General features: G+C 44.2%; 2 protein-coding genes across 2 annotated transcripts in view; one reads left to right on the forward strand and one right to left on the reverse strand.

The window, feature by feature from the left end:
• The window catches only part of Med12l (mediator complex subunit 12L), a 304,160-nt gene that overhangs the window by 79,036 nt on the left and 202,620 nt on the right, over positions 1-22,504 (reverse strand). The window lies entirely within an intron of this gene.
• P2ry13 (purinergic receptor P2Y13) lies at positions 597-2,511 on the forward strand. Its single transcript, XM_038347261.1, has 2 exons — positions 597-726; positions 1,117-2,511. The coding sequence occupies exon 2, from the start codon at positions 1,120-1,122 to the stop codon at positions 2,125-2,127; it is 1,008 nt and encodes a 335-aa protein (XP_038203189.1). The 5' UTR covers positions 597-726; positions 1,117-1,119; the 3' UTR covers positions 2,128-2,511.

The raw sequence follows: 22,504 nt of genomic DNA on the forward strand, positions 1-22,504 counted from the left end.
CAAATAATGGATAGATCCAGGGATAGTAGCTCCCACTTCTTAGAAAAGGTGGCACATTATGTTCCAGAGACCTGGGGATCAAAAGACAAATGGCAAAGTCTGCAGAAGTAAAAAGACCGTCCCTCAACACAGAAACTTCTTCCAAGTGCAGCCTGAAGGGTTAAGATAAGTGTCTGATTTTTAAATCAAGAATTATCCTCCCGTTTGGTTGCAGTTTGATACTATATTCTCCATCATCTAAACTCCTATTACTACAGATGAAGTACTCAAAAAGATCACTTAACATGAATAACAAAAAAGTAAAGTTTGGGACTGAAGACACAGCTCGGCAGTAAAAAGCATGTTCCAGGCACCTACTTCGGGTGGCTCACAATCGCCTGTGACTCCAGCTCCAGGAAATCTAACACCTCTAGTCTCTGTGTGTAACTGCAAGCATATGCATCCCCCGTACATATAATTAAACATAATAAAATATCCCACATGTTTAGGGATGTGAAGCCAATGAAAGCGCTGGGTTCAGTCCTCAGCACACTCAAACCAGTAACTACTGCTGGCCAATGCTAAAGATAAAGAGGTTCTAGAAAACATGGGTATTACAGAAGCCCACAAGGGAAAATGAGGAAGGAAAGCCAGTATAAGAAAGCAGAAGCTTTACTTCACAGGCTATTCGCGGGTTAAGCTAATGACTGTCACAATACATACAGCCGAGTATCTTCCCAAACAAAGGTCAGTCTCAATTTTTCTTATGAATGTGCTTGTTGTAAAAGGTAGAATGTCGCTAAATTATTTTTTTAAAATCTAAATATAATATTCTATAAACATAGACCATAAGAATAAGGCACTAAGTAATATATGACAACCTACCCTGTCTCTTACGTCCTAAATTGGGTACCGCTATTGCCATGTAATGAGTAGTGCTTACTGTTTGGATTTCAGGAGGGTATAAATTAATGGGGCTTTTAAAGGACCAAAGATGAAATACATGCTCAAAGCCAAGAATCAGATCTGCTGAGTGTGTTAGATAATGCACTTTGTTTTTTTTACAAAAAGTAGTATTTGCCAAGTCACGAGGGCTCTTTGTTTTCGTTTGTTTGTGTGCATGTTCGTTTGTGATAGCGGATGCTCGAGACAGCCAATGCCACTGCGATGCAGGGCTTCAACAAGTCTGAGCGGTGCCCCAGAGATACTCGGATGACACAGCTGGTGTTCCCGGTCCTCTATACTGTGGTGTTCTTCACTGGCCTCCTGCTGAACACCGTGGCCCTCTGGGTGTTCGTCCACATCCCCAGCAGTTCTACATTCATCGTCTACCTCAAAAACACTCTGGTGGCAGACCTGATAATGACACTAATGCTTCCTTTCAAAATTCTTTCTGACTCACACCTTGGACCCTGGCAACTCAGAGGCTTTGTGTGCAATTTCTCTTCTGTGATCTTTTATGAGACCATGTATGTGGGGATCATCATGCTGGGCCTCATCGCCTTTGACAGATTCCTCAAGATCATCAGGCCTTTCAGGAAATGTTTTGCAAAGAGAACTGCTTTTGCAAAATTAGTCTCCATTCTCGTCTGGCTCCTGATGTTCTTCATCTCTCTGCCAAACATGCTCTTGAACAACAAGGAGGCGACGCCATCATCCGTGAAGAAGTGCGCGTCCTTGAAGAGTCCTCTGGGGCTGGTGTGGCATCAGATAGTCAATCACGCATGCCAGCTCATCTTCTGGACTGTGTTGATTCTGATGCTTCTGTTTTATGTGGTGATTACCAAAAAAGTATACAACTCCTACAGAAAGTTCACCGGTAAGGAGGACAGACACAAAAGGGTGGAGATGAAGGTATTTGTTGTCATAGCCGTGTTCTTCGTCTGCTTTGCCCCATTCCATTTCGTCAGAGTTCCATACACCTACAGTCAAACTAGTAAGACTGACTGCCGGCTAGCCAACCAACTGTTTGTTGCTAAGGAAACAGCTCTCTTTTTGGCAGCAACGAACATTTGCATGGATCCACTAATATACATACTCTTATGTAAAAAGTTCACAGAAAGGGCACCGTGTATGAGGGGAAGAAGGATGGCAGTATCAAGCCAGGAGCAACCCAGCAGTCATACAGACAACATCATCCTAGCCTGACAATGTTCTCCCCCACATGGTAATTCTACTCCTGGCTTTGCTTCTATTTAAGGATGGGACTTAAAAAGATCATTTACTTAAAGACTTCATTTAAGCATTATAGGAAAAGTTGGGGGGGGGGACAAACATCTTACATTTGATTATCCTAGAATCTGGAAAAGATTATGCACATTTTAACCACACAGATAGATTTATGGACAGATTGAATTAACATTAAGAGGATGTTTATGAAAGCAAATGGCCACTAGATGTCATCTTGTGAAGAGCATTCAGGGACTATGGAAAAGATTAATGGGTAATAGGTATGTCTAAAAAAATCTTCCCTTCTAGTGACTATCCCACATTCTCTCACACACATCCTTCCCAAAATATCATGGTAACTTTCATTGCCTTCAGTGTGCTGATATTTGTGGGCATAATCTAATAAACATGTACTTCTAATACCTGTGGAGGAAAGCCAAAGGCAGGAGCTGAAAGAGATTCAGTCTGAGGAAGCAAAGTGGGTGAAAATGATCCCAGGAATGCCCAAAGACTTTTTTCCTTACAAGTGCAAAGGGCTCAGCCACATCTCAGCAGAGCGCCAGAAGAGGCACGTGCTGCGGGCAAAGCCAGTGCACAGCCACATGCAGTCTGGGAGGGGGAAGGTAATCATTCAGCAAAACCTTCCTGGGGACAGAGTCTGCACCCCTGCCCGAAAACAATCACTTCCCCCACTGTCTATATACATGGAGCCCCCTGTTGCTAGTTTGCTGTAATTCTGGACCAAATTTCCCAAAGACCGGGTTCTTAAAATTTTTTGTTATCTTCTGAAATGTGCCGCCACCCCCCCCCCCACACACACACAATGAGCTGCAGACATCCCAGACAGATGTACTAATCTTAGTGTGTATATAAGCAAGGAAACTGTTGGCCTGTAGTTGGTAATAACTATGTGGGAAGATTTTTCAAAGCCTGATTTATTTTCTTTAGCCCCATATACTTCTCTGGATTTCTTTGTGCATTGAAAAAAAAGTAACGTATGCTTTTTTGTTGTTGTTGTTTTGTTTCTTTGTTTGTTTTGTTTTTCAAGGCAGGGTTTCTCTTGTAGCTTTGGAGCCTGTCCTGGATCTAGCTCTTGTAGACCAGGCTGGCCTCGAACGCACAGAGATCTGCCTGCCTCTGCCTCCCAAGTGCTGGGATTAAAGGCGTGTGCCACCACTGCCCAGCTATTGTGGATGCTGCTACTGGACTTGTCTAGAGAACATGAGGACTCTCCCTCTAACTGAGCTTGCCAGGTGTAGTCTTGGCTTCTCTCTTCACATGGTCTCAGAGGCAACAGAGGCAAGGGAACTTCCAGGCCTTTATGGAGTCACCTGTTGACAGCATTCCCACTCTATGACCTTTCCACTCTTGTTAACATGCCATGATTATGTCCTTTCTCCACTGTGCACAGAACCTTCCCTCTGACTCACCTTGTAAGTTCCCATGTGTAGGGGAAACCCAAAATTGCTTTGCTTACTCCCTGTAATCTCAAAAGCCTAACCTACCACTAGTCTCAGCCCCAATCACTTCCTCAACTGTGCAGTATCTCTCCTGTATATCATAAGGATTTGTGATAATTTGTTTAATTATGCATCTACTCCTTAAATAGACTATGTATGTATGCTTTATGGACAGAGAAAATTTCATCGTTCAGTTAATAAATGTTTGCTAACACAAATCAAAAGGGGCATTTTATTTTTTTTTTAAGACAGGCTCATACAATTTGCTCTGGTTGTCCTGGAACTCACAAAGATCTGCCTACCTCTGCCTCCCAAGTAAAGTGCTAGAATTAACTGCATGTACCATCAGACCCAGCCCAAAGGGGCCTATTATGATGCACTAGAAAACAAAGAGGAAAGTTAACTCCCACTCATATATCATGAAAAGACTAGGCTTCCAGGGTACATAGCACAGCTCAGCAGTAGAACCCTGTTTTAGGATATTTGATTGCACTCTGAAACCCAAGAGTGTACTAATGAAATCAACCTTGGATGGGGGCGGACAGAGCCAGCAACTAGTTGACAGGAATTAGTCATGCAGAGTTTGGAGGAGCCAGGAAGTCAGAGTGGTGCACAGGAAGGAGGAGGGGGGAAGGGACTTGGAATTTTCTGATCTTTTTGGTTTAGAAAGGCTGGAGAGATGCTCTCTTGTGGGATCTCCAGGCAAAATGGAAGGTCAGCTGGTTGCTTCTCAGCCTCTCTAAACTAACAGGTTTTCACCCCAATGTCTGATTCCCAAGTCTTTACTGGTGAACAGAACAATAGAGAGACTGTTAAAAACTATATTTGGTGGCAGCAGCAGAGCTGGCACTGGTGGGACCATAAATCCCACCAGGCCATGGCCTGAGCTTCAGGGCGCTGGCTGCAGGGCCACAGATGGTAGTTTAATAGTATATCCAAGATGACAGACTAAAATAAAATAAAATAAAACCCAGAGCCCTAGCATTTAAAAGATTCTGGATTTGTTCCGCAGCACTGGGATGAAAAGGAAAGATTTGTAAATGAAAGCTTAGTCTTGAGTTTCCTGTGGTTGCTCTCCCATAGCGAGCACGCATAAGCCCAGGAAGGATGCCACCCACGTGGGCTACGCTGGACCAGGAGTGAAGGCACGGAAAACCAAAGGGTTCGTCACTTGAATTTTAAGACTACTGACAAAATGCTTTCGGTACCCATTACTGGGCAAGTCAAACCCATCACTGAAGGATATTACAAATTCCCAAGCTCTCCTTTAGACTGATTCTCGGTCTCCCAAATAACACAGTGACATCATCACTATTATTCCACACATCACTCAAGCATTAGCACTGCCCCAAAGCACATTACAGTCACAGCAGACTCACACTGTGTGGCACACAACTGCATCTGAGCCACGCCGTTAATAATCATCCTTACTGGGTAGCAAAACCTGTATAGTTTACCTCTGATAACAATTTCAATCTTCTCGACGTGGACTTACAACTAATGTATACAATATGAAGAGGGTATTTTCAGATATAATTTCAATAGCAAATCAGTCTTTCACAAGTTCAAATACTTCATTCCATTATAAAAGCGGATTGCTCAGTCAAGCACTGTGGCGTACACCTGTATAATCCCAACACACTGGAGTCTCTGTGAGGATCACCAATCAGTACTAGCTTCTCCAGGTGGCCTCTCAAAACGACAGCAGCAGAAGCATGAGCTGTACAAGAAAGCTGCCAAGAACCGAGAGAGGAGGTTTGCTAGTCCTATTTTAAAGTTACGTTCCCCAAGCAAACCTCTAAACTGTTGAGGCAAACCCTAAACTCTAGAATACTTACAGAATGGGATAATAGAACTTGCCCATAGACAAGTAGGAAAGAGTATAGAGAAAGAACAGGAGCTTGCACGGCTCGGGGGCAGTGTGCAATGCTATATAATCCTGCCTTTCCTTCAGCTTCCTCAGGAGCCTATGCTTAAATCTGTATTAGAGCTTTCTTAATAAACTCCAAAACTGCTTTTTTTTTAAAGCAGCAACTCTGAGTCGGTATGTGAGCTGAACTCACAGCAAAATTGAGGGTTTTTGTCCAAAGGTAAGATATAATTATTTGCACTGGATAATTAGGGTGAGGCCTCCAAACATCTTCTGTGAGGGGAAATGATGGGAGGGTAATTACCACACATGGGAATGTTCTGGAGAAACCACAGGAAGTTACTCTAATGTGGGAATGGGGGCAGGGCAGAGATGCAGTGAGAACTCTCAGCTCAGAGAAGGGAGCTAGTAGACAGGGATAAAGTGGAGCTCCCAAGTCAGTTCATACACGGCTGTCACAGGAGAAATGGCCCAGAGCACAACAGCCCAGGCCAAGAGGTGCTCCACTATCCCAGAAAAACAAAACAGAACAGAAATAAACATATTTACAAGACACTACCCCTTGAGTGCAGAATTTACCAAGTATTCTACGGACCTAGAAACAGACTTGGACACTCTCGACTTCGCATGGACACCCAACAGGGGTAATAAAAGTACAGGACACATGTGCTAAAGAGGTCACATATTTCCGTGGGCACCAGGATCGGATTGTCAGCCACATCTTGAGTTCCTGACTCAGTGCTTCAGCAAGGCCTAGGGCAGGCTTCCTGCTGAGAGTGCAGCCACACTAAGTGTCTGTTAAAGTCACACTTCCCATTGAAACTGACAGACAACCCAGCTCTCGTGTGACACACACACAGCCCCTAAACCCAGGGTGCTGAGGCAGGAGGATGGAATCTGAGGTCAGTTTGGCCATACCGAGCTACACAAAAGTGATGGCCTCACGGCACAGCCCTCATGGAAATGAGTGGCCCAGAGCTGGGTTGGCCAACTGGAGACAAAGCAACAGGACTAGTAAGAGAGTAGGGCAGCTGCAAGGTGAGAGGGCAAAGGCTGGCAGCCTAGGAAGCTGACGTCTCACTCAAGGGGCATCCGGCTATTTATCAGTAAATGTCGGCACTGAAGGCAATTCCGATTGCTAGCTGGTAACAAGGCGGCGACGAAACCGGGAGCTGTGAAAACCAACGTGAACACATTGCATAATACCCAGCATTAGCCAGGCAGGTAGACAACGCTTTCAACATGTTCTGTCATTTATCAGTCCTGGGAAGCCAATAAAGTGTTTGCATTATCTTCATGGTAGAGGTGAAGTGGAGAAACAGAAAGGCTAGGCATCCTGCATAAAGTCACACAGCTGGCAAGCAGCATGGCGGAGGACTTAATTCAGACACTGGCTTCTAAGCCTATCTTAAATGGCATAATAGCCTCAAGAAGAATCACAACTTCAACCTGCTAATCTGCATCCTGGATCTTTTGTAGCTTCTGTAGCCACTCCCACATTCCCTGCCAGCCCCCAAAAAACAACATCTTCATGTGTGGGCTACAGGAAGCCCAGGAACTGCTGGTTAATAAGCCTAGGCTGGTAATTTAACAAGGACCTCCCATCTCAGGACCTTCCCACCCTACCCCCATGCCAGAATGCCCGTGATGCCAGCGCTGTGCTGCTGGGCACTTTAAAAGGATCACGGCTCTGTGCATGCATGGTGTGTGTATGCGGGTGTGTGTATGCGCGTATGTGTGTATGTCTGTTTACCTTTGTGTGGGCACACATGAATGCACATGTGGAGGCCTGATGTTACTACAAAACATCTCTGCTGATCAATCCCCACATTGTGTATTAGGCGGGATCTTTACTGAGCCTGGAGGTACCACTCAGGCTACTCTGGCTAGCCAGCTCCTGGGCTCTGGGATTACACAGACCACCATGTTTATTCAGTTTGTATATGGGTTCTGGAGATCCAAACTCCTGCTTTACCTGGAGCCATGTCCCCTGCCCTGCCCTCCCCTCCCCTTTCTGATTATCACTATATTCCTGAGGTGGGTACCGTGAGTTCGCCTGCTGGTGAAGGGGAATAAGAAAGCAAAAGGACAAAGAGGACGACGTTGTGCCATGGTATGTATCTTCTTGATGACACATATACAGCTCATACTGGCACCCAGACCAGTGGCCTCAAGGCCAGAACCTCCACTGCTCTGTGCACACAGCCTCCATGTCCTAGCATGAAGGCAAACAGAATTCCTCTAAGCCTGACATCAACCCCACAGGTGAGGTGAGGAAGTGAGCCCCTGGAAAGGAAAGTGGGGAGAAGTCTATATGTAAATGAGTTTCAATGCCCTCTGGAAGAAGAAAGGGTCAATCCTTACACCCTCTGCTGGCTGGGTCTCCGGTGCGCTGTGTCCCTGAGGGAAACAGGAGCCCCAGGTTGATTCACTTGCTCACTAGGCCAGTCAGCCTGTGGGTGCTGAGCGCAAGGCTGGTCTCTGGAGCTGCACCCGGGTAAGGAATGCAGACCACAATGAGTGGGAGGTGCTGTGGAAGGCATGATGCACGGTTATCAAACCACAGAAGCTCGGAGGTTTGAAAAGAAGACTAATTTCAAATAGAGGGATTGAAGAAGGGCTCCGAGGACATGAATACCTGAACTAGAACTTGAAGGGAAACATATCACTTAGAAGAGAATGCTGTGCAGCACACAGGAGGGTTCAGCATGGTTACCAAAGCCCCATCAGAGGGGACACAGCCATAGGGGTGTTGACTGCAGCACCTCAAGGCAGAAAGTCAGCTGAAAGAATCACAGAGCAAGCTGTGGGCATTTGGCCTTCTCCCGGGACCCACTGAGGTTTCCGAGATGGAGAACCACACCTGTGGGGCTGTGTTTCTGGGGAAGCTTGTGCATCTTAAAAACTCTCCGTTGACCTGGAAGAGACACGAAGGCCAGGAGGTCATCTGTCATCTGTAAGGCGGGAGCATGAGAGAGACTGACCCCTGACAGGCACATCAGGGACGAGCCACCGAGAATGGTAAAAGATGGCCCACTTTTAGCTTCTCCTCGTTGTCCTGACTGGCGAATCATGGCGAGCTTCTCCTCCAGCCAGCAGGGCCTTGCCTCAGGCAGACCAATCCAGGCAGGTCAGGTACATTCACTGTCAGTCCGAAGAGTTCCCTGCCCACCCCTCTATCAAAGTGGATCAGCCCAAAATTTTGAGAAAAGGGGCCATCTTAGGCCATCCCGACTACTTGAAACTCCCCGTTCTCCAAGGGAAAATGGATTTTGATTTCCAGGTCTCTTCACTGTAAGCTTTGTGCTCTCTCTCCCTTCCTCCTTCCCTCCCTCTTTCTGTGTGTGTGCGCGTGCGCGCTTCATTTTAAGTATCATTTCTTACCTAGTGCTGTCTGTTATGTATAAAATTTTTTTTTCTTGCCTTTAATTCCTGAATTGTTAGACAGAGAAAAGCTCTCATCCAGACCCCTAGATGGTAGCAAGAGGAGAAGCTTCGAGTTCAGAGCCCAAGGTTATTCAGGGCATTCTACATGTGGTACACTTGTGATTAATGTGTAACACATGTTCTCAGACGGTTCAGTAAGTGCGGCCGTTCCCCTCCTACTCAAGAGTCAACTGCTGTGGAGGCCCTTAGATTGGGTGAAGTTCTGATCCATGAAGAAAGGCAAACTGCACATTTGGGGTAGCTCTAATCTGAGTTACCACCAAGGAATCATGTCTGGAAGTCAGAGCAGCAAGGGCAACATGTGGACAGAAGCTGAAGCCAGGGCCAGAGTAATCTGGCCAGTGGCTTTTCTGAGAAACGAAGATAACGGCAGCGGCCATGTTGCACAAGTCTCGCCGACCGACTAACCAAACAAAAGAAGGGGAACAGAGGCTGAATCAGGGCTGGGGTGTGAAGAGCACCAAGCACTGGAAACCAAGGGACCAGAGAGACTAAAGAAGGAAGTGACAGCCATAAAAAGCAGCCTCTCTGAGGAGGAAGGTAACTTGAAAGAGGTGGTGGGTGGTGCTCCAGTGTGTAGACGGCAATGAGGGCACACAAGCTAATGCTTGGCTTTCTAAAATGGATAATTCCATTTGAGAGGCGGAAGTAACTACGTTCCCCAAGAAATAACGAACAGAGCAAAGGCCCCAGTGGAATGGTTTACCTTTGTAAATGCCCTGTCTGTCATGAATAAATATGAGCTCCAGTCTTCAACTTTCAGGCTATTGACAATGGATCCCAAGAGGTTAGGGTCAGGGTCAGGACTTCCCTGCTGGGAGGAGAAATGGCTGAAGCCTGATTCCATCAAGCCTTGACTGCCCCCAAGAGAAATATGTTCAATTTCTCAATGACCTTGCAGGAAAGACTCACCCTGCAGGAGACACTTGGAGCAGAGGCAAGTAAGGGGCCACACCACACCAGATCATACAGTAAATGCTTCTCTTGTTTCTATTCAGACCCTACTTGCATGTCAAGAAAACTGGAGAAACCCTGAGGATGGACTTGAAAGGGTCCATGGATCTCTCTGTCCCTCTTCCCAATGTGGTCATATTGAATAACTCCCCACTTTCTGCCTTTCTCTTATTAACCTGACTCCCTCAACTGGCTTACTAAGGACAGGCAGCCAGTCCTGGCTCGTTGGGGCACAGGCTGTGATCCCCAAGTCCAGCAACGACCCCAGGCAACAGAGCCAGCCTGAGTCACATAACAAGTATGTCACCGTTTCAGACGTGCACGTTCCTTGAGTCCTGGGTCTCCAGCTCTAGTCTCAGAAGCATCGGCAGAAGACGAGGGGAGGAAAGCTAGAGAAGACGGAAAGAAGGAGAAGTTCCAGAACATCAAGAAAGAACAGGATGGATGTAAACGCAAAAGAAGAGTAATAAAGGAGAAACACAAAGGTAAGACCGTGAGACAGGAAACCGAATTTCAGACTTCAAATATGCATGTAATTCTTCTACTCTGAAACAAAATCCCATATTTCACTCAGCATTAGAACTCCTGCTACTCCAGTAATGAAACTCAAATTGATAACACACTATGCCGAGGCGTGGGAACAGAACGGTGTACCCTTGTTTACATGGTGGGTTGTTAGCATATGATTTCACCCAGAAGTAGCTCTCTCAAGCAAAGTTATCTAAGGTGCATCTGAATATCTTATCCTTTTTTAAATGTTGAAATTCCTGTTAAGGAAGATTATAAAGCGTGTTCAAGGACTCCTTGACTCATCACTAAAGGGAAATTTGAGCTCCCTAAACGCAACCAAATGTTGAAAGGAAACTGTAACTTCAGAACTGAGGATTTTCACCTCCTAAACCCCTCAAATTGCCAAGCTAAAGGCATACCACACCTGCCTTGCCTATTTATTTCAGTTACCATACCTATGCCTTCCTACAAGAAAAATATGCTATTGTTCCTGAATACCAACCAAATTGTAAACAGCATAATAATTTCCCTGTATACATTTTCCCATTTCAGTTAAAGGCATCCTCATGCTTAACAAGTCATTAAGGCTGAAAATCTCACCCAAAGTAAAAATGCTCTCAAGTAGACACCGGGATCCAAATTGGAGTTCACCTGATCCCAGTTACCAGTTTTGTCACAGCCCGGCATTGCCCCTTAAAGCAAGATTTGCACATCTGGGGACGGACAGGATGCCAAGCCTAGACGAGAATTACAAGGAGAGGACAAGAGCAGACATGGGTATCTCCAGACTCAGTCTCCAAAGCTCCCGTCCCCTTTAATCAACCACTGCAAATGATGTTCCCATAGCAGAAAAGGTTAAGGGCTGTATGTAAAGCAGACCTAATAAACACAAATCATTCCCAGTGACAGATTAAACATAGTAATTCAGGCACAGGGACCCAAAGATATCAATCTAGTCTAAGGAGTATTAAAGGGTTTGTAATAATCACATTCAACACACATGCACAGCTACTAGGTAGGAGCTATAAAGTAACCTTACATACAAAAGCAAACTAAGATTCTTTGAGGATTTCACTACAATCCTTGCTGCACGTTCCTACTACGTGAGAAAGACAAGGATATTCAAGGCCAGTCACTTATCTGGGCATGGTGAGTTGTGCCTGGAATCCCGGCACTTGGGAGACTAAGGCGGAGAATTGCCATGAATTCAAGGCCAGACTGGGGTACACAGCGGGATTCTACTTGAAACAAACAAACAAAGAAACAACCCAAAGAGCCAAGACCAGACACATGAAGCAGTGCCTCACGGTCGTACTTGCTGGTCTTTGTCAGTGTGTTATGATCACAGGGCTCTGAGCACCTTTGCATGCACATTTTCCTTGTAAAGGAGCTGGGTATACCTGAAAGCAAAGTGATGGAGAAAAAGGGCCAACAACAAAACACTGTGCCTGCTAACACACCAGCTGAATACCAGGTCATAGAAACTAAGAGTGGAGAGCAAGGGGTCTGCGATGGCACAAGGTAACATGCTCAGCGTCAACGGAGAGAGTGAGGTAAGAATGAAGACTTCACCTCAGAAATGAGAAAATCTCACCAACCATGTTACTCATTCCACCTTCTCTCTTTGAGGGTCTGTGTCTCTTTAAGAATTTATCATAGGAAAGCAACCCATGATCAAACCAGGTCTTCGCTTTATAGACACCAAACACAACAGAACTTGAGGAAGCCAAGCAAAGTCCAGAAGAAAAGGTCAGTTTACTTGTATTGAGTTTTTTATTTGGTGATCTATAAGCATCCCTTTGCTCAAGACCCACTGGATGGATTCAGCTAAACTGATAAAGCTAATTTCCTTACACAAGGATTAAAGTAAAAGTAAAAAATGAACAGATTAAAGAGTATGAGTCTATAAAAACAAAAATCTAAATATAAAGTATAATGACGGACTAGATTCCACAAAAATTAAGACAATACTGAGAACTGAATTTAATGCAGACAGTATTTCCAAACACTGTTTCGGCATTAGTTATCAAAATCAGCAGTACTATATAACAAAATTTTTAATTAAGTATATCATTAGGTATTAAGTATATCATTAGTAAGATGTCTCAGTGGGTAAGAGTGTTTGTTGATAGATGCCTAGAACTCACACGGTGGAAAGAGAGAACTATCTCTGGCAAGGCATCGTCTAGCCTGAACACATGTGCCATTCAAGAAAGCAAATGTATATAAACATAAAAATAAATTCATTAGGAATAATATATCTTTGAGGAAACACAGGCATAAGCTGTTGAAAGTGTTGAGTTTGTTACGAATACTACAACTTTAACCCCCACCTCCAGTAGTGTATGCAATCTTGTGTGCATGTATGTCATCTGTATGTAAAAAAGTCTTTAGCAATTTGGAAATTTAGATGAAATATAATGAAACCATTCTTTCAACTTGTGCAATTTATTTAACATACTTAAACATAGTGTTAGAAGGTCCCAGTCAGTAAAGAGCTTGACTTTTGGCACAGTAGTTCGTTAGGTCTCCAGCACCCATATGAAAGGTTGTGCATTATTTCTGTGCTTGGGAGGCGGCAGCAGCAGGATCACTGGGGCTTGCTGGTTCCAGGTTCAGTGAGAAACTCTGCCTCAAAAGGTAATGTAGCAAGCACCCAATGGGGCCCTAAGGTGCACATAGGCACACACCTGCAAACCATTTTAGAAGGCATTGAAGTCACTGCCAATGTTCAAACACTGTGGGGAGCAGGAGATGACTCAGCAAGTCAAGTCCCTTTTTACCGAATCTGACCATATGTGCTGTATCCCTGGGACCCACGAGGTAGAGGGACAGAAGTGACTCCCACAATTTGTCCTCTAACCTTCACATCACCAACTAAAAATAAGAATAAAGTAAATATAATTTTAAAAGAATTTTTTAATTTAATGTTCTATTTTTTAATCATTGAGGGGACATAGGGACACACACACACACACACACACACACACACACATACCTACCTACATTAAAAGTGAATTTGCTAAAAGTGCTGCCTGGCATGTTACCAAATGTTCTTCTAATAAAGTAATAAGATAATTATTGCTATCAAGTCAGTCTCCTGGGGCTTTATGAAATGCAAGTCTTGCTATAAAAGCGAACAGACAAACACTAAGAACATACACAGGTTTGCCTCAGTGCCATGAACAGTCACAAAGGTGTGGGCTACCTGCCATCTGCTCTTCCCATCAAAGCCCATTGAACACATTCGGGTCTGAACGTGTATGATTTCCTTTTTTGAAGGTTAGGGAAGACTGGCTCTAACAGGTCCTAACTTGAGAGTAGTGCAAACACTTTAAGACTAATGCATAGACTATCTCAGGTTAACTTCTGCATTACCAGACTTAATTTCAATCACCAGCCAGGAAGTGTGGAAATATTGTACCCAAACAAGGAGTCTGCTTACGTACTTAAGGAAGGAGACCTATTCTACCCCAGTCCACAATGAAACAGAACACAGCCTGTTCCTCCTCAACAGCCAACACACAGACATATGTCACATCCATTTCCAACTCTAGGGTCCTTAAGAGGGAGAACCTACTGTTACTGACCTTGTGGTCACAGTCTGTACCCCAAGAAGCTAGGTTCAGCTACCTGTCCTTGAGAGGCCAAATAAAGCAGCCAAATTAAGAGAAGGAAAAACAAAGGAAGCAAAAAAAAAGGAAAAGAATGTGTGTGTGTGTGTGTGTGTGTGTGTGTGTGTGTGTGTGTGATTTGTTTAAATGAGACAAAAATCAACCCAGGTAATAAATGATTTTAAATTTGAGGTAGACAATACAACTTTTTATTCTTGTAGCAGAAGCTTGTCAAATACATGCCCCAATATAGTGCATCATTTATGATTTCAGAAAAACACTGGAAAAGCAGGGTGAAAACCCCCAAACCTGCAGAGAGATCAATGCTCACACTTGTGAAAGGGCTACAGGAGATATGCTCCCTTTGAACTGAGGCTTTTAAGATTTGGCAATTAGTTGCGCTGGCAATAAGATTTCAAATCATGAACAGCAAAATACTTATTATTTATAATCATGCTGAGAGATGGTGTGCTGGCTAATCTTATGTCAGTTTGTAACACAAATTAGAGTTATATGAAAGGAACCTCAATTGAGAAAATACTTCTCTAAGATCCAGCTGTAAGACATTTTCTTAGTGATTGATTAGGGAAGGCTACTGTGGATGGGTGCCACCCCGGCCTAGTGGTCCTGAGTTCTATAAGAAAGCAGGCTGTCTGGTAGCAGTGACACACGCCTTTAATCTCAGCACTCGGGAGGCAGAGGCAATGGGATCTCTATGAGCTCAAGGCCAGCATGGTCTACATCGTGAGTTCTGAGACAGCCAGAGCTGTTACACAGGGAACCTCCTGTTTCTAAACTGGAAGAGGAGCAGAGTAGAGGGGAGGAGAGAAGAGGAGGAGGAAAAGTGGAGGAAGAGGAAGAGAAGGAGAAGGTAGAGGAGGAGGAGGAAAAGGTAGAGAAGGAGGAGAAGAGGGGGGGGACGAGGAGGAGGAGGAGGAAGAAGAGGAGGAGAAGGAGGAGGAAAAGGAGGAAGAGGAGAAGGAGGAAAAGGTAGAGAGGAAGAGAAGGAGGAGAAGAGGAGGGGAGGAGAAGGAGGAGGAGAAGGAGGAAGAGGAGAAGGAGGAGAAGGAGGAGGAGAAAGAGGAGGAGAAAGGCTGAGCAAACCATGAGGAGCAAGCCAGTAAGCAGTCCTCCTCCAAGGTCTCTGCATCAGTCCCTGCTTCCAGATTCTTGCCTGTTTGAGTTGTTGTCCTGACTTCCTTCAATAATGAACAGCAATATGGAAGTGTAAGCCCAATAAAAACCCTTTCCTCTCCAATTTTCTTTTGGCCACGCTGTTTCATTGTATTGACAGAAACCCTATGTATGATGATGCCCCAAACAAGGTCTACATGGCACAACTCCCTAGCTCAAAACTGGATTCAAACGTCAAATGTGGCAAAAATCCACAGAGAAGTGTAAGTAGTTATTATAGGCTCAAGTCTAAGTGAAGGGTTGCTTATAAATCCAGAAAAATCTTATCAAAGACTAAGCCATTATTAAGTTGGCTAATTTTGACTTGGAGCCTGTTCCTAGGACTGGCTACTACTCACTGCAACACCCCTCCTTAAACAGAAGAGAAACAGCAAGCTGGGCTGCTTTTTGGTTTGTTTTTATTTTTTTATTTTTCAGTTTGTTTAGAAAATGGCAAAAGAAAACAACCCAAATTTAGTAATTTAACACATTTAGTTTCCTGGAAAACACAGGAGAACCTATCGTTAACAGCTTCTTTTCCTAAAGCATACCTAAATTGAATGCAGTTTGAAATATCGAACAGATTTACCAACTTCAAAGCACTTCTACCTGATATTTTTATTACTCTTCATCCATGAATTCCATAAAAATTTATTCCAAAAAATTTAATTCATAATTCATCCGGTTGGTTTTTCTCCTACAGTTGTATCAGATGTATTTCCTTTGGGAGTCGGTGGGAGCTGTGGCATAGCACACGTGGATGGAGGCTAGTGGGAAGTTTGCAAGAGTCAGTTCCCTTCTCCCCCAACTGGGTACTGAGGAGCAAACCTGGATCATTAGGCTTGGTGCTGACAGCCTTCACCTAAGGAACTTTCTTGGCAGCCACCATTTGTGAAAATATTAATTTGTTTAAACATTACATATAAAAAAATTTAAATCTTTTGTTATCTGTCTGAGACAGGTTCTTTCTACATAGCCCTGTCTCTCCTGGAACTCTGTAAACCAGGTTTGCCTGGAACTCACAGGCCTGCCTCTGGCTCCCAAGTGCTGGAAGGAAAGGCTAATGCCATCGTGCCTGGCTAACACTGAAATTTTTATCTGAAAGTTCTAAAATAATTCAGAAATAAACTTTTAATTCAATAATACAAATTTATCATTACGAAACGCATTTTTAAAAAGAGTAAGTCAAATAACGTGGTGAGTATCTGTAATCCTAACACACAGGAGAATCAAAAGTTTGAGGACAAGCTGAGCTCCACAGGAAGCTTGAGGTCAACTGTAACAAATAGACATCTTCTCTAAGAAGTAAACCAATAATAAGAAATATACAAAATGCTTACTTAAAACTTATTTATTGTTTTTCTATTTATATATTTTGGGGACAGGATTTCACCAAGTAGCTCTGGCTATCAGAACTCACCATGTAGACCAGGAAGCCTTGAATTCAAGAGATCCATCTGCCTCTGCCTTCAGAGTGCCATGATGAAAGGCATGAGCCATCACACCCAGTCCACAAAAAATTCATCTTAAGGAATTATCTTTTGAAAAGAATGTCACTCAAGACCATCAGTGAACCTGTCCTCTAAGCTCAATTTAAAATATTTTAAATAGTTGAAGCCGGGCGGTGGTGGCGCACGCCTTTAATCCCAGCACTCGGGAGGCAGAGGCAGGCGGATCTCTGTGAGTTCGAGACCAGCCTGGTCTACAAGAGCTAGTTCCAGGACAGGCTCTAAAGCCACAGAGAAACCCTGTCTCGAAAAACCAAAAATAGTTGTATTGGTGTGTATGTGTCTGTGTATATAGACCAGAATACAGAATTTATTAGACTGGAGTAAAACTTCAGGTTTTCAAAGTTAACAATTACTACTGACAATCACAATTAGTCTCACTCAAGATATTTGCAGCTGTGTTTTTAAAGGATTTCCCTTTAGTAAATTAAATTCTTGGGTCAGCAAGATAGCTTAGTGTACAAAGGCACTTACTTTTGAGCCTGACAAGAATACTCATGTGCATACACTATACAGCACACACAGACACACAGACACACACACACACACAAATACAGGCAGGCACATATGCATGTGTGCAAGCTTAGACTACGAATGTTTGTATATATATTCTTATTTCTCTTAATGGTGAATTTAGCCAGCAAATGGTGATAAAATACATTATCTTCTAAATAACAATAGAAAACCTAATAATAAAAATCTACATAGACCTGAACATTAGAGCTAATTAGTGAGACCCTCCCTGAGACTTCATCCTCCACTCCTCACCTGGACTCTGACACTGACCCGGCCCTCTGGGTACCCTTTAGGTGAATCATCCCAGGTTCCTGTTGGTTCAGGAAATGTTCTTCCCCGGTCTCCACATCTCTCTGCAATGTGAGTCATATACATTAGCAAGCGAGCAAGTTGCTCCAGTTGTTGTGGGCAGGTCGGTTTGGAAGGTGCCCCAAAGGACAGTCTCCACAGGGCCGCAGAGCGCCCACCTACCTTCCCAGGTAGAACAACAACAACAAAAATGAAGATTTCCAACACTTTACCAGAAAATCTACTTCGCTGCCAACCTTAGTTTTGAGATTTACTCCTGCTTAAGAGATGAGGAGCCTGCTTCAACTTGAAGACAGTGTATCAAGTGAGCAGCCAGCCGGCCACCGCAATGAAAGGTAAACGAAGTTGTTTTGTTTCTTATGGTTTTTTATTTTTCTGTTTTTCTTAAAAAGCAATGTTTTGTAGCATACAGCACTGTTAAGAATACAACTGTGTGTCTCCATAAACTGGAGTTTGAAGAAAAAGTACAAACTGGAATGAGAGCTGAAGCAGACAAGCACACGCGCGCGCATGCACAAACACACACACACACACACACACACACACACACACACCCTGGAGACAAGGTCACAGTGTTGCCCATTGTCCAGCAGAACCTGTGCCTCCAAAAGGGGAGACATGTTGGTAGTCATATCTATTTGGTGAAAACAGAGATTTTAAGACCATATTTGTGGCTCCTGTTTCCCAAGGTCCAATGCTTTTATACATATTATTTTAAAGGAAATCCAAAGAAAAGATACTTTTCCTGTCTCTGTTGTCTCATTTTGATTCAAAAAGAGACTCGTGGTTTTCTCATTCTCCAGCACAGAACAGGCAATCCTCACCCCGAAGCCTTAAGCAATCATGTTAAAACATGTCAGGAGAAGCCCAGAGAAAACTGCCAGGCAACTCACAAACAGGTCAACAGCAGCCAGCTCTGCTCCCCAGCAAGGCAAACTCCCTCAGAAATGCTTACTGCAGGAAGGAAAGTGCAAAGTCAGCAGGCGGGTGTCGCCTCTTCTAAATGACTCTAAGTGACCCATGAGCCCAGGGTAGAGTAACTTTCTGATTCATATTTTAGGATGTTACAAATGAGAGAACTTTATATCACGTTCTCAAACTCAATCTCTTTTCATGGTAGACACATTAACCATTTCTTATAGCACCGGGAACATCAACCAATCTGGCCTGAGAGTAGTAAATCTATCAGTAAGGCATAGAGTATGAGTCTGTCTCATTCCTTGGCTTTGCCTCCGTGGAACTGAGGGTCAAGGACACTGTCCGAGACCCTTTGCAGGATCTTGTCTTCAGGTTACTGCTGCTATCCTCTTGTTTTGTGGGTTGGTAGAAGGGACTAGGGGCAATCTAATTACTGAGTTTCATATTTACGGATGGCGCCAAGGCAAAGAAAGCCATCATGGAAGATGGGATGTGTGACTTAGATGGCCCGCTGAGAAGGATTACTGCTTTTGGGAGTGTGGGGGAAGAAAGCTAAGCTGGAATCAATGTCCTGATTCAGGTTGTTTCAGTAGAGTCGGCCTGCTCTGCTTGGCTTTCTTCTTGAGACCTTAGGCCTCCATCCACATTCTTGAAGGAACAGACATAATTCATACTGTCTCTAAGAAAGACACAGAAAGTTAACATAGGACTCTAAGATGACCATCCTCTCTTAGTATGTGCTTAAACAAAGAAAGTTAAAGTGAAAACACAGACAGACACACAGACAGACAGACAGGCAGGCAGGCAGGCAGGCAGATAGACACACACACACACACACACACACATACACACAATTCTCCAGATCCAGTAAAGGGGAAGCGGGGTGATGAAGGACAGGCAGTGAAGTGAAACCCCAATGATCACCCTCTGAGATCTTCAGAGCACAGGCAGGAACTTCAGAAAACTTGGGACTCAGCAGAACACATGGGCTTAATGGCTGACAATGCCCAAAGCAACTGGCTCCCCTGCAAAGTCACTTCCTTTCCTCTCAGGTAAAATGAAGGGATTAGACTCAAGGGTGACTGGAATTCTCTTGGACCTCTAGATGCCCACACACCAAGTGAAACGCTGAGCTATGGGGCTGGTTACCAAAGAACATGAGGCTCCCCACAAACAGCAGCATTCCTTAGAGGAGGCAGAGGGCAAGCAACAGGTCCTCCCCAGTTCCTTCCCTAGCCAGCTCCTCGACACGCAAACAAATCCTGACCTCTTTGAGTCTCGGATTCCTGTTCTGTAAAGTTGATATGGATGCTGCCACTGTGTGTGTCCCTGACCGTGGCTAGGAGGTTCTACAATACAAACACAGGGACCTGCTGCAGCTCTTAAAGCTGTCAACATCGGAGGCCCAGATAAGAGGGAAATGTGACCCAGCTGTTAAAAACAAATGCAGTTTGACATCAGTGTGCACACAGACGGTGACTCAAGCTTCCAGGTGGAGGCCAGTACTTACGGCCTGGCTTCCATCTCACCTGGCCATGATTTTCAAAAGGGCTACCTTCCAATGGGAAACAGAAGTGGAAAAGAAAAGTGTAGAATTCTCTACCCAGTACCGACTGGCATATTTTGTGTTTTATTAACATACTTTAGTGGCCTAAGTTGAAAATTCCATAGCAAAGTAATTTAGTAAGAACACTGTAGCTATCTGCACATCACGTCTGAACCTGCCCTCTCTTCTACCTCGCAAGCATCACGTTTCCCTTTCTCCCCTTTGCCTCTTCTTGGAATACTGACTAACATGCTGTCCCAACAAAGGACATCCTCACTCCACATCTGAAGACATGCAGACCTCTACTGCTGAACGCGCAGCTTTCTTAGAACCTAAAGCAAAATTCAGGATCCCTGCCCCTCATCTCCTTTTCTATCTACTTCTGCCAGTCCTGTGGTTTGTCTACCAAACTCTAACAAATGGTCTTTAAATCTAACAAAATTAGGTGTACTTAACACAAGCCATCATCTTAAGCCACTCATTAGTGATGACTGTGTAGCCATTCCCTCGCTGGGCTGTGGGGGCTGTGCACAGAGCCAACAGGCATATGCAGCACGAAGAGCAAATGCTGAGAAGCTTTCTGCCACACTCAGCCTGCTTCTCTCCCCAGAGGTTTCCGTTCTGGCTGAACTCACCACACTTTATTGCTTCTCTTCTTTGGGTATCATATGAGACCATCTCGCTGTGTTGAGCATTTTCTATACTATAGGATAATGCTTCCTAGGTGTCTCAAAGGAGGTACCAGATTATGATCTGACCTGAACAGCAGTTCACCTGCAAACAATTGCAGGAGAGGCATGACGAGCACAGGCTTCAGAATGAGTTACATCCAGATCCAAGCTGTGTCCCCCCGGGAGCAGGAATAAAGGGACGGGAGGCCCAAATATACAAATTTGCCGACAGAACATCTCTAAGCCTCAACTTCTGCAGTGACAGAGTGGGCAGGAGAGTTCTCACAACACCTAGTAGAATCTCTTAGCATCCTTCTGAAGGGTCTGTGCCATGGCAATGCCTCTTACACTCCTATGAGCATGGCGGTACTGCTCTGCAGAGTAGTTAGGTACCTACCCCACCAAAGACCTCTTTAATAAAGAACATAGTGTAATTTAATATGTTAAAATATACGTAAAATAATTGAGATGTTTTAGGCCTATGAAAGCATTAGTCCACTAGCTGAACCCTGTAGTTTAACACTGTTGCCCCTGAGACTGAAGCAGAGGCTTCTGGGCTGATAGAGGGTTTTTGTCTGAAGCCTGAACAGAATCTGTGATCAAAGAAGGGAAATGTCTGGGTAACATACAACTCAGCAAAACTCTACTTTTCCAATCTGTGAGTTAAGTAGCTATCTGTTATTAAGTACCCTTTACTGGAAATGATTCTGCTGGCTTCCTCAACAAGGTCAGAGAAGAACAGAAACTAAATAACACAAGATCACTAGACCAAAGGAGCTTCCAAAAGAATCAGAGAAATAAGAGTGTTCACAGGATGCCTGGTGCATTCCTAAAGATCCCAGCACTAACCCTCTAAGCTGACCCTCAGGCTGAGAACCTTAAGTGCCTCTTGGTGGGACAAGCCAAGGGCTGCCATTTTCTTTGGGGGTGGGTGACTTGCACTTCCATGCCTTCTCATGATTGCCACACTCAAGAGATTATAAATATGACAGAAGATGAACCACTTAAGGAAAGGTCACTAAGTTAGAACAATGAGGAACACTAAGAAGATGTGTCATCATTGGGCACATTGTCATCCTTCAGGGTTTACAGGACTAAGCCAGTGTCTTCAGATAACTCGAGCGAGAGTTCTCTCATTGTTGTTTGAAAGTGGAACTGTGAAGATGTGGCGGAAATATTAAGGGGGGTGACGGCTTGCAGCAGTTCAGAATTGTCCAAGGCGATTTCATTTTGAGAACGGTGTTCTTTTAGATCTGCTAGTCAGTTATCTGGAAGTTGCTAGTTAAGTCTGTAAGATGCTTGCTAAAACGACTGATGGAACTGCAGCTGTATTTTTCAGGTTTATTTATAAGCTGTGAGCTTGCAAGGATAAGGAGGAGCAAGATTAGACAGGGAGCCATACACCCAAAAGAGTGTGGTAAAGCAAATCACTAAACGAAGATCAAACGGCATCTAAAGAGAGACTGGAACCATCTCAGAGGAGTAATTCCATCAAAGAACCACTTTAGCAAGCTCAACTACAAACATCTGGTACACGTCAACATTCGTTATACCCCTCACCTAAAAGATTCATCCTACTTTCTGGGCTCAACAACCAAAATACTAAACAAAATCCAAAACAAACAAAACCACACAATCCTGTCAGTTCTGTGTTGAGAGTCACCAGCGTAACACTTGAAAGGCTACCTCGATTTTTTCCCCTTGAAAACCAGAAATGGTATCTAATAGATACACAAGTGTCCACTGTCATGCTTTCATGCTTGGACACGGTGCTGTCTCTCTCTATACAGCGAATATGAAGCCACAGATCAGCCAGGCACCAGTTAATTAGCCAGACTGGACAGAAGCCATTCAAGCATT

This window comes from Arvicola amphibius, chromosome 11 (assembly GCF_903992535.2).
Source record: "Arvicola amphibius chromosome 11, mArvAmp1.2, whole genome shotgun sequence".
Lineage (NCBI taxonomy): Eukaryota > Metazoa > Chordata > Mammalia > Rodentia > Cricetidae > Arvicola > Arvicola amphibius.